The 16,865-nt window shown below is 52.5% G+C and overlaps 1 protein-coding gene across 2 annotated transcripts in view; it reads right to left on the bottom strand.

The window, feature by feature from the left end:
• The window catches only part of LOC147096970 (uncharacterized), a 1,290,222-nt gene that overhangs the window by 67,838 nt on the left and 1,205,519 nt on the right, over positions 1-16,865 (bottom strand). For both annotated transcript variants that reach the window (XM_085972683.1, XM_085972684.1), the window contains one exon: positions 12,377-12,484. In XM_085972683.1, the coding sequence (XP_085828809.1) occupies positions 12,377-12,484 (108 nt within the window). The remainder of the gene's footprint in view (positions 1-12,376; positions 12,485-16,865) is intronic.

Below are 16,865 nucleotides of genomic sequence, written 5' to 3'. Positions count from 1 at the left end.
AGCTCCCTCACACTGTCACTCAGTAACCCCTCTCCCCCAGCGCCGTGTTACTGACTGTATCTCTACTGATGTTAAATCCAGCCCCCTCACACTGTCACTCAGTAACCCCTCTCCCCCCAGCGCCCTGTGTTACTGACTGTATCTCTACTGATGTTAATCCAGCCCCCTCACACTGTCACTCAGTAACCCCTCTCCCCCAGCGCCCTGTGTTACTGACTGTATCTCTACTGATGTTAATCCAGCCCCCTCACACTGTCACTCAGTAACCCCTCTCCCCCCAGCACCCTGTGTTACTGACTGTATCTCTACTGATGTTAATCCAGCTCCCTCACACTGTCACTCAGTAACCCCTCTCCCCATCACCACAAATTATTATTTATTCATTCTCAGGTCATGGGCATCACTGGGAATGCCGCCATTCCTTGCCCTTTCATGAGTTCACAGAATCACAGAATCTACAGTGCAGATAGAGGCCATTTCGGCCCATCGAGCCTGCACCGACACATATCCCACCCTATCCCCGTAACCCCACGTATTTAATCCCCTAACACTAAGGGTCAATTTATCATAGCCAAATCAACCTAACCTGCACATCTTTGGACTGTGGGAGGAAACCGGAGATCCTTTGTGATCCTTTCTCTCGGTGGATTCTATCGGTCCTGCTGACTCTTGTTCCTATAGGTCCTTCTCCTTCTATGGTTCCGATAGTTTATTCTCATCCTGTGGCTCCTATATGTCCTTCTCACTCTCGGATTCCTATACATCCTTCTCATTGTATCGTTTCTATATCTTCTCATTCTGTAGTTCCTATAGGCTGTTCTCACTGTGGTTTCTATAGGTCATTCTCCTTCTGTGGATCCTGTAGGTCCTTCTCAGTCTTTAGTTCCTATAGGTCCTTCTCATTCCGTTGCTCCCATGGAGGAGAAATTGGCTAACCCCCCCCCGCTTCCCCCGAAAATGGGCGTGGGGATCACGGTACGCGATTAAACCTATGCCTGTTCATTATGATGCAGGCCGCACTGCTCTTTTACATGATTGCTGCATGCAGCCAGCACTACCCCCACCATTCATTGGCTGCACGAGTCAGCAGGGGGCCCGATATGGCAAGTGGCCAGCACAACTCAAAGGCAGTCTGCACCCCTTAAAGGGGAGGTGCATTGTGGCTGGAATAGGTGGTGGGAGCCAAATCTGTGCTGTCAAAGATTGAGGAATGGCTGACCATGGCAGAGAGAGAGCACCGAGGATTTCTGACAATGTACTAGAGGCCTTGGTGGAAGAGATGGAGGAGGAGAGAGGTCCTATATCCGCAGAGGGCAGGAGGCCCTCCAGACATATGCTCAGGAGGCAGTAGGAAGAAGTAGCGGCTGAGGTCAATGTCAGGAGTGTAGCTCCAAGAACACAGTACGGGAGTAAGTTTAATCATCTGTCACGAGTTGTCAAGGTAGGTGAGTGAGTTCATCGTCAAATGGTACATCCTGCCAACGACACCAATAGCCTCATCCAGTGTTCAATTCACCACACCCCCTTCACCCACCTACCAACAATCGCGACAATCAGGACTCAACCCTACCATTCATATGCTTCACCTCACCCTCACACACTTGGCACTGTTGCAAGCCTCACACTCACAACTCTCACACACCAGCAGCTATTCAACCATGACAGCCACATCACCCAAACATATTGCAGGACACTCACTGACACACTTCCCTCTTTCTTGCAGGAGAAGGTGGCGCATAACAGCAGGCAGCAGCAAAGAACTGGAGGAGGGCAAGCACGCCTGCATGTTCTAATCCCCATGGAGGAGGTGGTGCTGGTCATCATGGGAAGTGGCACCGCTGAGGTCGTGGCCACTGGTGGGGCTGGAGTGATCGATGATGAGGATACCTGCACATCTAATCCTCCTTCTCTATTCCCACTTCTCCCTCATCCTACAATCTCTTCCGACTCATAAGCTGCAGATGGTGTAAGCACGCAGTTCTTACTTTCTCCTCTCCCTTCACCACAACCCAACCCTTGTCCCTTTTCATTTCCGATACCCAAGAACTGGAACCTGGCCAGACAGTGGAGGAAGAGGAAGGAGACAGTGATGATGAGGGAACACCATCACTCGATCTTACACTCGCAGCCACCAGCTGAGACTGACACTGCTCGTATTTTAGAGGCGAGGTTAGAGGAAGGATTGGCACGTGGTGAGACACCAGACACAAGTGCGCAGGAGCCAGAGTGAGGGAGAAGGATAGCGTACATACCTGCTCGCCAGAGGGAGAGGTCGCGCACTAGTTCTGCTGCAGAGTCAGATGAGGACTTCGATGGGCCAGGCTACAGAAGAAGGCTGATGGGTGTACATAACCAAATACTTGGTGCACTGGAAAGCCTGTCAGAAAGCCTGCGCACAATATCAAGGAGCATGGAGGAATCCTAGCACAGGGCTTTGCGCAGAGCTTGGAGCCCATCATTTCCAACATGGAACTGGTAGCCACCTCCATCAACACACCTGTGGAACCCACCATGATGCTGCGTTTGATGGCCGAGGTCTCCGCTTCCATTGCAGCACAAGCAGCATCCATCCAACGTCTGAGTGCTGCATCCATCCAACATCTGAATGCTGCATCCATCCAACATCTGAGTGCTGCATCCATCCAACGTCTGAGTGCGGCATCCATCCAACGTCTGAGTGCGGCATCCATCCAACGTCTGAGTGCAGCATCCATCCAACGTCTGAGTGCTGCATCCATCCAACGTCTGAGTGCGGCATCCATCCAACGTCTGAGTGCTGCATCCATCCAACATCTGAGTGCGGCATCCATCCAACGTCTGAGTGCAGCATCCATCCAACATCGGAGTGCAGCATCCATCCAACATCTGAGTGCTGCATCCATCCAACATCGGAGTGCAGCATCCATCCAACATCCGAGTGCAGCATCCATCCAACATCTGAGTGCTGCATTGGAAGCTCAGACTGCTGCCTTGCAATCTCAAACTGTTGCCATCGTGGCTCTGGTTACCACTGTTCAAAGGGGCTTCCAGGGCGTCACAGCAGTCCATCAATCTGTTCAACAGAGGTGTAGGATTGCTGGGGCGCTGCACGCATTGGGAGAGGGGCAATGGCTCCATGGACCACGAACCTGCTATCCTTTCTCAGGATGACAGCATTCCTGCTCCCACCCCTGCCATTCCGCCAATGCCCTTGCTGTTGCCCATCAGCCAGCCAGCCCAGACTGCTGCAGCCCAGACCGAGATGGTGCAGTCTGAAACCGGGCCTTCTAGACGCAGAACTGATCAAGATCATCCTGCAAGACCATCCGCAGTCTCCTCAATTGGAGGTCAGCAGCCTTCCACCAGCCATGCTGCAGCCAATGGGGAAGCACCTCATAGCAGCACTAGGAAAGGCAAAGGCACACGGAAGACAGGCACTAAGGGAATGCACAAGGGTGATTAGCTTATTTTTGTATTCATTATGTAATGATTGAATTTATAAAATTGAACTGGTATGTTCATTTTCTGGTGGTTTTTATTTTTGTGTTGTCGGAAAGAGGATGATGTAATGGTCAGAGATAGAGGAAAGGTAAGGAGTGTGGGACTGTTGGTGAATGGGGAGGTGTGGTTGAGGTTACTGGTATCACTCATGAATTATTTGATCACGTAGAGCCCGGGCAGAAAGGGGCTGTCGACATTGTATCCACCCTTCCTCTTCCTGTTCCTCCTCTTCCACCTCCTTCGCCTCCTCGTGCTCCTGCTCCTCAGCTTCTCGCCTGATAGGTGGTGGCAAGGGCTCTTCCCTCATGATGGCACGGTTGTGCAGCATGCAGCACACCACGATGAATCTTGAGACCCGCTCAGCCGAGTGCTGCAGGGCTCCTCCAGAGCGGTCCAGGCAGAAGCATTGCTTGTGGACGTCGATGGTCTGCTCTATAATGTTTCTTGTGGCAGCACAGCTCTCATTGTAGACGTGCTGTGCACAGGGCTTCTGGACCAGAGTCATGAGCCAAGTGGATAACCCTTCTCGCGCAGTAGCCAGTCTTTGACTTGCCGTGGTGGGTAAAATACAGGTACTGCCACAGAATGAACGAAGCGCGACTACTGCCAGGATAACGGGCATTCACCTGCATGATGTGCTGCCTGTGGTCACACACCAGCTGCACATTGAGGGAACATCGGTTCATGATAAAGGCCGAGTTCATGAGGCACACACAAGGCAATGTGCACCCTACCCCATGGGGAAGCCTGCAATCGAGCAAACCCTCGTGCTCTGAGGCTACAGTTGTGGCTGCAGCAGTTGGAAGATTTCACTCACTCTTTAGTGAAGTGAAGCTGAGGTAAGAGAATGGCTCCCTAAAAAAGCTCAGCAAATATGGCCTCCTGCGGAGAGTCCTTCTCCCCCTCCCCCTCCCCCTCCTCCTCCTCCCTCTTCCAGCAGCTTGTCCTGCTCTGCATGGCCTCTCTTCATTCTCCCAATCATGCTCAATGCCAAGAGGAAGCCCTACCAGGCCACCCATGTCTGGAAGCAACTTCTTTCAGCACAAGCTTTTAAATGAACAAAAAGGTACTTCAGCACCAGCCAGACCCACTCCCTGTAGACAATTCAAACTTTACACAAGTATAGGAAAGCTCCAAAAACACATACAATTGCACCAGCAGCCAGGAGAAATAATCCAGGAACTAGCCTGAAAGTAGTTCATGATCCCTTTAAGCAGCACTGGTGGGGGCGTCTTTCTTGCTGTTCAACGTCGTGTTCAGCTGTGCGAGGTTAAGACAGGGCGTAGGCTGAAGCGTGACATTCGGCAATGGCAGCGCTGGTGTCAAACCAGTGTCACTGATTGACGTCATAACCTGCCTGCTCTGCATGCTGCTAGCGCTCGTTGGGTACGTGTGCAAACTACTGTCCCAAGATAGCGTCCGGCACATTTCCCATCGGAATCCCAGACGCCATTTGAGAGCGTTGGGAGGCCGATTAGTGCCTAAAAAAAAAACAGGCACTACAGAGGTCAATTTCTGTCCTTCTCACTCTATGGTTCCTATTGGCCATTGTCTTGGCTCCCTTCTTTCTGCCTTATGCTTTTCTTCTATTTCCTGCTTTTTCTTTCTGTCCTTTATCACATCCCTTCCGTCGCTAACGTTCTGATTTCACTTCCTGACCCTGCACTGCCCCAGACCCGGAGGTAAGCTGCATGTGCTGGAATGGAATGACTGCTGAGAATCTCTCTCCCTCTTGTCCTGTGAATTGCGTCCAGTTGGCCAGTGCTGCTGAGCTGGACGGTTGGGGCGAGTTGTTCACGGATGAATTTCCATACCCAATTTTTAAACGTTCCCATTTTCTGTTTTCATTTCCAGAAAATGAGGCCGTAACGGTGTCCAGCGTCCAACTTGTTGCTGTTACCCCTTCACTTACACTGGACTCTAGGGCCAGCAGAAGGCAATAGATGTCCAGTGTTGCTAGGCGAGGTGCAGGATTGTCATTCCCTTGAAAGAATGTGGCTTGCCAATTCAACATTGTTGGATTTCACCACTTTATTGGAGCCACCAACATGTTGGACTTCTCTGAGGAGGCCTGTCCCTTTAAGCTGTGACAACCCTCCTGAAGCAGGCGAGGAATGCTTGTGAAGCCTCCAGCTACCGCCCGATCTCCTCACTTTGCACTTGTTATAAAGTGCTGGAGAGGCGACTACTCCACAGACTCGCCCCCATCATCGAGCCAACCGTCCCTCAGGAGCAAGCGGGCTTCCAGAGCGGCCATAACTGCTGCAGCCAAGTGGTAGCTTTAACAACGCACATCGAAGCAGGCTTCCAGCGCCAGCTCATGACCGCCGTAGCACTCGTGGACCAGTCAGTGGCGTATGACACAGTGTGGAAGCATGGACTGCTTTTCAAGCTGTCTGCCATTTTACCCTGCAGAACAACGATCCATCTTCTCAACTCCATGTTTAGCAACCGACGCCTCTGTGTGTACTCTGGCACCCAGAGAGCAGATATAGGACATTGAACAATGGGCTCCCACAGGAGTCTGTCCTGGCACCCATGTTGTTCAATGGGTCCAGCCCGAAACAGAGTCACACAAGTTCGTATACGCTGATGACATTGCCTTGGCCACACAAAACATGAATCTGTCCATCACCGAGGAGACCCTGACGAGTGATTTACAGAGGATGGAGGCCTACTTCCACCTACGGTGACTTTGGCCAAACCCGCAAAAGACCGTCACCTCGACATTCCACCTCCACACCCATCAAGCAAACCAAGCTTTGAAAGTCTCCTTTTGCGGTGCGGAGGTAAACCATGCCAAAAAAACCCTCCTATTTAGGAGTCACACTTGATCGCACCCTGCCATATAGACAATATGTCCAGAACCTTGGGAAGAAACAAAAGCGTAGGGTCAACTTGATCCAGAGACTAGCCGGATCCACATGGGGAGCAAACGTTCAAACCCTCCGTACTTCAGCACTCGCCCTGGTGTACTCTACAGCGGAGTACTGCTCTCCGGCATGACTATCAAGTCCGCGTGTCAAATCCGTTGATGTCCAGCTGAATTCTACTGTGAGAATTATCACCGGTACACTTTTATCGACACCAACACCTTGGCTGCCCGTGCTTGTAAACATCGCACCACCGCGAATATGCAGTCTCCGGAGAATACAACCACTACACCAGCAAAGACATGCTGATCCAGGCTGTAAGGACCGGAACTCGGTGGACCCAACTGCAGTAAGGCAAACTGAGGCAGAGGTTAGGTTGCAAAACAAAGGTTGACTTTACTTGACATAAACAAAATAACAACAATAAAGAATACAAGCAAGCAGTATCACCAGGCAGAGCAACTCAAGACTGAGCAATGAACATAAAGTGAACACCACTTAAATAGTAGGTATCTAACAATGCACAGGTGAATACAATTAATGAATAAAGAAGGACCCAATTAAGAGAGTTCATGGAGCCCTCTGGTGGCTAGGCGAGGCAGAATCTGGGTCATTCCTTACAGGACCCCCCCCCCCGCAGGAACGGCCCCTGACGTTCCCCCAGAAAGTCCATGGCGACGACGAAAAAAATTCCGTACTAAATCGCGATCCAGGATGTCCCGGTCCGGGACCCAGGAGCGTTCCTCCGGACCATATCCCTCCCAGTCCACCAGGAACTGGAGGCCCCCGCGAACCCGGCGAGAGTCCAGCAGGCTGGCCGTCGATGATGTGGGGAGCAGGAGGAGGCCTCGTGGCGGGCGCCAGGGAACTGCTGGCCACAGGCCGGAGCCAGGAGACATGGAGGGTAGGATGAATCCGCATGGAGCGGGGCAGCTGGAGACGGTAGGACACCGGGTTGACCTTCCTCAACACCATGAAGGGGCCGATGAAACGGGGCGCCAGCTTGCGGGACTCCACTCGCAGCGGGAGATCCTGCGTAGAAAGCCAGACCCTCTGAGCAGGACGGAATGAAGGAGCCGGTCTGCGCCGCTTGTTGGCCTGGATCTGCCGTTGCCGAGAAGCTCGTTGTAAGGCCAGCCGTGCTCTCCTCCAGGTCCGCCGACAACGCTGGACAATCTTCTCCGCGGAGGGAACCCCCACCTCGAGCTCCTGCTCCTGGAACAGTGGAGGCTGAAAACCGAACTGGCACTCGAACTGCGACAGTCCTGTGGGGGAGCAGCGCAACGTGTTGTGCGTGTACTCAGCCCAGACGATGTGACGGCTTCAGGTCGCAGGGTTAGCGGACACGAGACACCTCAGGGTCGTCTCCAGGTCTTGGTTGATCCGTTCTGTTTGACCGTTCGACTGAGGATGGAAACCCGAGGAAAGACTGACAGTAGCTCCAATGAGTTTGTAGAAGGCTCTCCAAAACCGGGAGGCGAATTGTGGACCACGGTCAGAAACGATGTCAAGGGGCAAACTGAACAACCTGAAAACATGCTGGACCATGAGCTCGGCTGTCTCTTGGGCTGAGGGAAGCTTGGGCAAGGGCAGAAAACGACAGGCTTTGGAGAAGCGATCTACGATGACCAGAATGACAGTGTTGCCTTGAGATGGTGGAAGGCCTGTGATGAAATCCACCGAGAGGTGTGACCAGGGACGAGTGGGAATGGGGAGAGGATGCAGCAAACCCTGGGGGCGAGATTGAGGGTTCTTGTTTCGTGCACAAATGGCACAAGCTGCCACGAACGCCTTTACGTCCTTCTCCATGGTGGGCCACCAGAACCTTCTGCGAAGAAACTCCAGCGTCCTGGATGACCGGTGAGTCGCGACGAATGCCCCCACTGCAGGACTTGAGAGCGTGCCGTGTTGGGAACAAAAAGGCGACCTGGTGGGCCGTTGCCAGGGTCTGCCTCCCTCTGTTGTGCCTTTCTGACCAGCGTTTCGATCCCCCAGCGAACCGGTGCTACAATTCGAGAAGTAGAAATAATAGGTTCTGGTTGTCTCTCCCGCTCGGGTGGATCAAATTGCCTGGAGAGAGCATCAGGCTTGAGATTCTTGGATCCTGGACGATATGACAGGACAAAGTCAAAACGATTGAAAAACAGTGCCCAGCGAGCTTGACGAGAGTCAAGCCGTTTGGCCTCCTGGATATAGGCCAGATTCTTATGGCCTGTCCAGACAATGAACGGGTGCTTAGACCCCTCCAACCAATGTCTCCACTCCTCCAGTTCCAACTTAACTGCCAGTAATTCACTGTTCCCAATATCATAGTTTCGTTCAGCGGGAGTGAGTTGGCGAGAGAAAAAGGCGCAAGGGTGCAGTTTGTTGTCGTTAGACCGCTGGGACAAAACGGCACCCACTCCTATATCCGAGGCATCCATCTCAACAATGAAGGGGAGTGAGGGATCCGGAATCACGAGGACAGGAGCAGACGTGAAGCGCCGCTTGAGATCCTCGAAAGCCTGCGCAGCCTCAGCAGACCAACTGAACCGGGTGGAAGCGGTTTTGGTGAGAGCGTGGAGAGGGGCAGCAATGGTGCCAAAGTTCCTGATGAATCTCCGATAGAAATGAGCAAACCCCAAGAAGCGTTGCACCTGTTTGAGAGAGGTGGGTGGTGGCCAATCTCGGACAGCTTGGGTCTTGCCAGGGTCCATTTGGATGTTGCCGCTGGAGATGATGAAGCCCAGAAATGAAACCGTGGAAACGTGAAATTCACACTTCTCAGCCTTGACAAACAAGAGGTTGTTAAGCAGACGTTGCAGGACTTGTCTTACATGCTGGACATGATCGTGAAGAGTTTTGGAGAAAATGAGAATGTCATCCAGGTAGACAAAAACAAAGCGATTCAGCATATCTCGGAGAACGTCGTTGATGAGCGCCTAGAACACAGCAGGGGCGTTGGTCAATCCAAAGGGCATAACCAGGTTCTCATAGTGCCCAGTAGGTGTGTTGAATGCCGTCTTCCACTCGTCCCCTTCGCGGACGCGGATGAGGTTGTAGGCGTTGCGGAGGTCCAATTTTGTGAAGACCGTGGCTCCCTGAAGTAGCTCGAAGGCCGTTGACATGAGTGGAAGAGGATAACGGTTCTTTATAGTAATCCGGTTAAGGCCACGGTAGTCGATGCAGGGGCGGAGACCTCCATCTTTCTTACTCACGAAGAAAAAACCGGCACCAGCAGGAGAGGTGGACGGACGGATGAAGCCAGCGGCGAGGGCGTCACAGATGTACTCCTCCATGGCGGCGGTCTCTGGAGCAGAAAGGGAAAAGATCCTACCCCTAGGTGGGCATGTCCCAGGCAGGAGGTCAACGGCACAGTCATATGGCCTATGAGGGGGAAGTGATGTGGCTCGAACCTTACTGAAGACCTCTTTTAGATCCTCATACTCGGGTGGCACTCGGGACAATTCAGAGCGTGATGGGAACTCCTGGGGCTGGGAGGGAGACTTGGCGCGAAGACAGTTAGTATGGCAGGCGGAGCCCCATTCTGTAAGCCGACCGGTGGCCCAATCCAAGCGAGGATTATGGCAGGCCAACCAAGGGTAACCCAGAATTAATGGAAACTGGGAAGAGTGGATAAGGGAGAATTGGATGGTCTCGAAATGTTGTCCTTCCACGCCCAAACACAGGGGGGCAGTATGATGGTGAATGGTTCCAGAGCCCAGGGGTCTTCCATCCAGGGCAACAACAGTGAGGGGGTGATCAGGATGGGTCAGGGGAATCTTGAGCTGTTTAGCTAACCCCAGATCAATGAAGTTACCATCAGACCCAAAATCCACCAGGGCCTTAAGATCAAGTTGTTGATTGCCCCAGAAAAGGGAGGACGCCAGCAAAACCCTAGACACAGTGGGGTCGGAAGGGATGGTTACGCTCATCTCAGGTCCCTCCGTCCTGGATGAGCCCTGGCTTTTCCCACCAACTCTGGACAGGAAGAGCGAAAGTGGCCAGCTTTCCCACAATAGAGGCAAGATCCCTCTCTCATTCGGTGATCATGTTCGGGTTGCGAGAGGCGGGTTACTCCCACCTGCATGGGCTCCTCTGGATCGGTCAAAGATGGATTCGGGATGGCTCGGAGGTTCTCAGATGGCTTCGAAGCAGGAAAAGCTCTGGTCTCTGGAAACGGAGTGAAAAAGGAGTGGCGTTCTCTTCGCCTCTCACGGAGACGATTATCCACACGAACGGAGATATCAAAAAGAGACTCCAAATCACTCACCGGATCCCTGGAAGCCAGTTCATCCTTGATCTCATCCGTGAGACTGTGGCGAAAGGTGGCGATGAGCGCCTCCGAATTCCATTGGCTTTCTGCAGCGAGAGTGCTAAACTCAATAGCGTAGTCCGCAATGCTACGAACCCCCTGGCGAAGCCGAAGCAGTTTGTTAGATGCCTCTCTCCCACTGACAGGGTGATCAAAAACCCTTCTCATTTCTTCCGAGAAAAGTTGGTAGTTTGAACATGCCGGCGTTTGCTGTTCCCAGACGGCTGTAGCCCAGGTAAGCGCCTTGCCGGTAAGTAGCGAAATGATGTAGGCCACTCAGGAACAGTCACTGGGAAATAATGAACCCTGCAGTTGGAAAACCAGGGAACACTGGATTAGGAAACCTCGACATCCTCCTGGGTTACCGTCGTAGCGCTCAGGTGCAGGTAATCGGGGTTCTCTCAGAGGAGAAGGCGAAACCGTAGGAGCGGGTAACGGCGCAGGAGCGGCTTGGATCACCTGACTCTGTTTCTGGCTCTGATGGAAAGTGATGACGAGGTTCTCCAGCAGATTCTGGTTTCGGAAGACTGCCGTGGCGAGACACTGCAGTTCGTTCAAGATCAGTTGTAGCTGTTCAGAAACTTGTCTTGGCCATTGGTCCTTCTCTGCTGGGTCCATGTTTTGGCTCAGTCTTGCTGTAAGGACCGGAACTCGGTGGACCCAACTGCAGTAAGGCAAACTGAGGCAGAGGTTGCAAAACAAAGGTTGACTTTACTTGACATAAACAAAATAACAACAGTAAAGAATACCAGCAAGCAGTATCACCAGGCAGAGCAACTCAAGACTGAGCAATGAACATAAAGTGAACACCACTTAAATAGTAGGTATCTAACAATGCACAGGTGAATACAATTAATGAATAAAGAAGGACACAATTAAGAGAGTTCATGGAGCCCTCTGGTGGCGAGGCGAGGCAGAATCTGGGTCATTCCTTACACAGGCCGACTTAAACAACCTACCACCAACCCGTCTCAAATCTAGGCGGCCAATTAGGACCGCTGCCGAAGCCCTTCAGTGATCACCCCTCAGCCTTGATGGCGAAATGCTTGGAAGAACTGCGACATACGGAATGGATTCCTTATAGAGAACCCCACAGTCCAACCTGAAGGATCAAACTTACCTCGCAAACAGTGGACAACCATCAACCACCTCAGAACCGGTCATGGTAGATGCTGCCACCTTCTCCATAGATGGAAGATTAAAGCATCCCCATCATGTGACTGTGGAGCTCCTAATCAGACCCTGGAGCACATCATTGAGCACTGCCCTCAGAGGAAATTCGCAGGCAGCCTTCAAGATATCCACGCTGTTACACCGGAAGCTTTGGCCTGGATATCTGACTTAGATATTGACATTTGATTTGCTTCGCTACTACCAGATGAAAGAAGACGACTACAGGCCTCCAACTCCTGCAACAGTGGCTATTTCCCACCCCTTCCCCCCCAAGTGGGACCTCCCAAACGTAGGCAGTAATATTGCCAGATACTTGCTGAAGTTATGCAAATACCTCTGACCCAGGGAAATTCGCTGAGGTCAGCGCCCACTGGTTTGGGCCTGGAGAAGACCCCTTCCACCAGTGGTCAGGCCAGTGGGGAAAAGCCAGCTCCTCATTCTGTTTCCATGGAGACGAGAAATCTTGCAGGCCACAAGTTCTGGGAGTGGGGCGGTAGGGTCTGACTGCCCTCCAGGGGCAAAGCCTAATCCCGAGATCAAACGATCTGTGCGTTACCTTGGTGATCTTTGCTTCATCTTTCTTCTTGGCACTTTGCAGAGATTCCAGGTGGTGTCGGCAGCTGTCGTAATCCACCAGTTTACGTCCTCGTTTAGCAATGCGCTTCTGAAGGGGCAAAAATTAATTACGGTTAAATATTCACTGGATCTAAACATTAACCTCCCTGGGACATACAGCAATTGGTTATTGATGAGTTTGTTTCTCAGGGACCGATCTCCTTACCGCCAACAACAACAACTTGTATTTCTATAGCGCCTTTAACGTAGTAGAACGTCCCAAGGCGCTTCACAGGAGCGATTATCAAACAAAATTTGACACCGAGCCACATAAGGAGATATTAGGACAGCTGACCAAAAGCTTGGTCGAAGAGGGAGGTTTTAAGGAGCGTCTTAAAGGAGGAGAGAGAGTAGTGAGGTTTAGGGAGGGGATTCCAGAGCTTAGGGCCTAGACAGCTGAAGGCACGGCCACCAATGGTAGAGTGAAGGAAATCGGGGATGCGCAAGAGGCCAGAATTGGAGGAGCGCAGAGCTCTCGGGGGGTTGTAGGACTGCAGGAGGTTACAGAGATAGGGAGGGGCGAGGCCATTGAGCATGGAGGTATTTGAACACAAGGATGAGAATTTTAAAATCGATGCGTTGCCGGACTGGGAGCCAATGTAGGTCAGCAAGCACAGGGATGATGGGACTTGGTGCGAGTTAGGACACGGGCAGAAGATGAGTTTAAGTTTATGGAGGGTGGTAGAGGGGAGGCTGGCCAGGAGCGTATTGGAATAGTCCAGTCTAGAAGTAACAAAGGCAGGGATGAGGGTTTCAACAGCAGATGAGCCGAGGCTGGAGCGGAGACGGGCGATGTTACGGAGGTGGAAATAGACAGTCTTTGTGATGGAGCGGATACGTGATCAGAAGATCAGTTCAGGGTCAGATAGGACGGCAAGTTTGCTAATGGTCTGATTTAGCCTGAGACAGTAGCCAGAGAGAGGGATGGAGTCGGTGGCTAGGGAACGGAGTTTGTGGCAGGGACCGATGACAATGGCTTCGGTCTTCCCAATATTTAACTGAAGGAAGTTGTGGCTCATCCAGTACTGGATGTCGGACAAGCAGTCTGACAACAGAGGCAGTGGAGGGGTCGAGAGAAGTGGTGGTGAGGTGGAGCTGGGTGTCGTCAGCGTACATGTGGAAACTGACGCTATGATTTCGGATGATGTCGCCAAGGGGCAACATGTAGATGAGAAATAGGAGGGGGCCAAGGATAGATCCTTGGGGGACACCAGAGGTAACAATGCGGGAGCGGGAAGAGAAGCCGTTGCAGGTGATTCTCTGGCTACGATTAGATAGATAAGAATGGAACCAGGCGAGTGCAGTCCCACCCAACTGGACAATGGTGGAGAGGCATTGGAGGAGGATGGAGTGGTCAACCATGTCAAAGGCTGCAGACAGGTGGAGTAGGACGAAGAGGGATAGTTTACCAATCTGTAACATACACAGGATGCAAAATTCCTCCATTTATAAAGGGTTTTCTATGGGCTTTTTTAGTGAGAGATGCTGGAACCATACAGAGTTTATAGTATATCTGAGAACACAGCAAATGATGGAAATCAGAGCAGGTTGGTCAGCATTTGAAAGAGGAAAGGAAAGAGGTTAATATTTGGGCTTCAGTTTTAATTCTGAGCAGGTTTTTGGTGGTTGGTGGCGAGTGAATTCAAAATCTCCCACTGCAGCAGAAAGCCGGCCTGGGCTATTTTAACTCCCAGGCCTCAGTAACATTCCATCGGTCCGCTTCCCACCAGGAATGGGTGGGGTGCAGCCACCAGCACTCGGGTAGGTGCGGGGAAGGCAGCTTCTCCACTCAGGCCTGAGTTAAGGTACAGCCGGGGCTATTGACCCCGATCTACATATTTAAAGAAGGACCCCGCCAGCTTTGAGCAGGAGGCTTAGCTGCCCTTCCAGAAGCCTGAGTGAACATCGTGGTTAGTGAGATCTGGGCAGTAAGTAACCCGGGACATCTTAACTGCCCACCTGCTGCAGTTTCTGCCAGGCTGGTAGGGTTGGTGAAGTTTGCAGGAATAGGACAGGACAGGCTTTCTCTCAGTTTATCAGAGTGTTTTTAGCAAATTTAATCTGACGTAAAGTCTGATTGTGTTTTTTAACTGCCAACCATCTCTCCCTCATTCGTGAGATTGCAGCCTCCTGACCTGACAATTACCATCTTATGCAGGAGTGTGCTGTTCCCATAGTGACCAGTGCTTCAATCTGTAACATTGGCTGCTCTGCCCTGTGGTGACAGCGGGCAGACTGAGTGTCTCCTCCCTGCCCCGTGAGTCTCCTCTCTGTCACCACCTCTCCACCACCCCCTCTATCCCAAGTAGTCCCAACTCTCTACATCCTTCTCCCTGATTTCTGATTTGCTGTTTCCTTTTCCAACCTCTGATTCCCAATTCCCAGCCTCTCTCCCTCCCCATTCCCAATTCCCAGCCTCTCTCCCTCCCCATTCCCAATTCCCAGCCTCACTCCCTCCCAATTCCCAATTCCCAGCCTCACTCCCTCCCAATTCCCAATCCCCAGCCTCTCTCCCTCCCAATTCCCAATTCCCAGCCTCACTCCCTCCCAATTCCCAATTCCCAGCCTCACTCCCTCCCAATTCCCAATTCTCTGCCTCCCTCCCTCCCAATTCCCAATCCCCAGCCTCTCTCCCTCCCAATTCCCAATTCTCTGTCTCCCTCCCTCCCAATTCCCAATTCTCTGTCTCCCTCCCTCCCAATTCCCAATTCCCTGCCTCTCTCCCTCCCAATTCCCAATTCCCTGCCTCTCTCCCTCCCAATTCCCAATTCCCAGCCTCTCTCCCTCCCAATTCCCAATTCTCTGCCTCCCTCCCTCCCAATTCCCAATCCCCAGCCTCTCCCCCTCCCAATTCCCAATTCTCTGCCTCCCTCCCTCCCAATTCCCAATCCCCAGCCTCACTCCCTCCCAATTCCCAATTCCCAGCCTCTCTCCCTCCCCATTCCCAATTCCCAGCCTCCCTCCCTCCCAATTACCAATCCCCAGCCTCACTCCCTCCCCATTCCCAATTCCCAGCCTCTCTCCCTTCCAATTCCCAATTCCCAGCCTCTCTCCCTCCCCATTCCCAATCCCCAGCCTCTCTCCCTCCCAATTCCCAATTCCCAGCCTCTCTCCCTCCCAATTCCCAATCCCCAGCCTCTCCCCCTCCCAATTCCCAATTCTCTGCCTCCCTTCCTCCCAATTCCCAATCCCCAGGCTCACTCCCTCCCAATTCCCAATCCCCAGCCTCCCTCCCTCCCAATTCCCAGCCTCACTCCCTCCCAATTCCCAATTCTCTGCCTCCCTCCCTCCCAATTCCCAATCCCCAGCCTCTCTCCCTCCCAATTCCCAATTCTCTGTCTCCCTCCCTCCCAATTCCCAATTCCCTGCCTCTCTCCCTCCCAATTCCCAATTCCCTGCCTCTCTCCCTCCCAATTCCCAATTCCCTGCCTCTCTCCCTCCCAATTCCCAATTCCCAGCCTCTCTCCCTCCCAATTCCCAATTCCCAGCCTCTCTCCCTCCCAATTCCCAATCCCCAGCCTCTCTCCCTCCCAATTCCCAATTCTCTGCCTCTCTCCCTCCCAATTCCCAATCCCCAGCCTCTCTCCCTCCCAATTCCCAATTCTCTGTCTCACTCCCTCCCAATTCCCAATTCTCTGTCTCCCTCCCTCCCAATTCCCAATTCCCTGCCTCTCTCCCTCCCAATTCCCAATTCTCTGCCTCTCTCCCTCCCAATCCCCAATTCCCAGCCTCTCTCCCTCCCAATTCCCAATTCCCTGCCTCACTCCCTCCCAATTCCCAATTCTCTGCCTCCCTCCCTCCCAATTCCCAATTCTCTGCCTCTCTCCCTACCAATTCCCAATTCCTTGCCTCTCTCCCTCCCAATTCCCAATTCTCTGCCTCCCTCCCTCCCAATTCCCAATTCTCTGCCTCTCTCCCTACCAATTCCCAATTCCCAGCCTCTCTCCCTCCCAATTCCCAATCCCCAGCCGCCCTCCCCATTCCCAGCCTCCCTCCCCATTCCTAATTCCCATTCCCAGCCTCCCTCCCCATTCCCAATTCCCAATACCAGCCTCCCTCCCCATTCCCAATTCCCAATACCAACCTCCCTCCCAATTCCCAATCCCCAGCCTCCCTCCCCATTCCCAGCCTCCCTCCCCATTCCCAATTCCCATTCCCAGCCTCCTTCCCCATTCCCAATTCCCAATACCAGCCTCCCTCCCCATTCCCAATTCCCAGCCTCTCTCCCTCCCAAATCCCAATCCCCTGGCTCCTGTCCTGCCCAAGTTGTAGGGAGGTTTGTCACAAACCGAGGTGCTAGCAATGTTTGGTCGGCAGATGTATACTAATCTTCCAATGTCAGCTTGTCTCTGTATGGAATGAAATGCTTGTCCGACACTCTGAGGGATGCATCTTAATGCTTTTAGCATGTTTGTTTGGTGTGAGGTAAC

The sequence above is a fragment of the Somniosus microcephalus genome, chromosome 33, assembly GCF_052327205.1.
Source record: "Somniosus microcephalus isolate GS21.2 chromosome 33, FLI_Smic_1.0, whole genome shotgun sequence".
NCBI classification, from domain to species: Eukaryota; Metazoa; Chordata; class Chondrichthyes; order Squaliformes; family Somniosidae; genus Somniosus; species Somniosus microcephalus.
The sequence above is the reverse complement of the archived record's forward strand: the minus strand, read 5'-3'. Positions and strand labels throughout refer to the sequence as shown.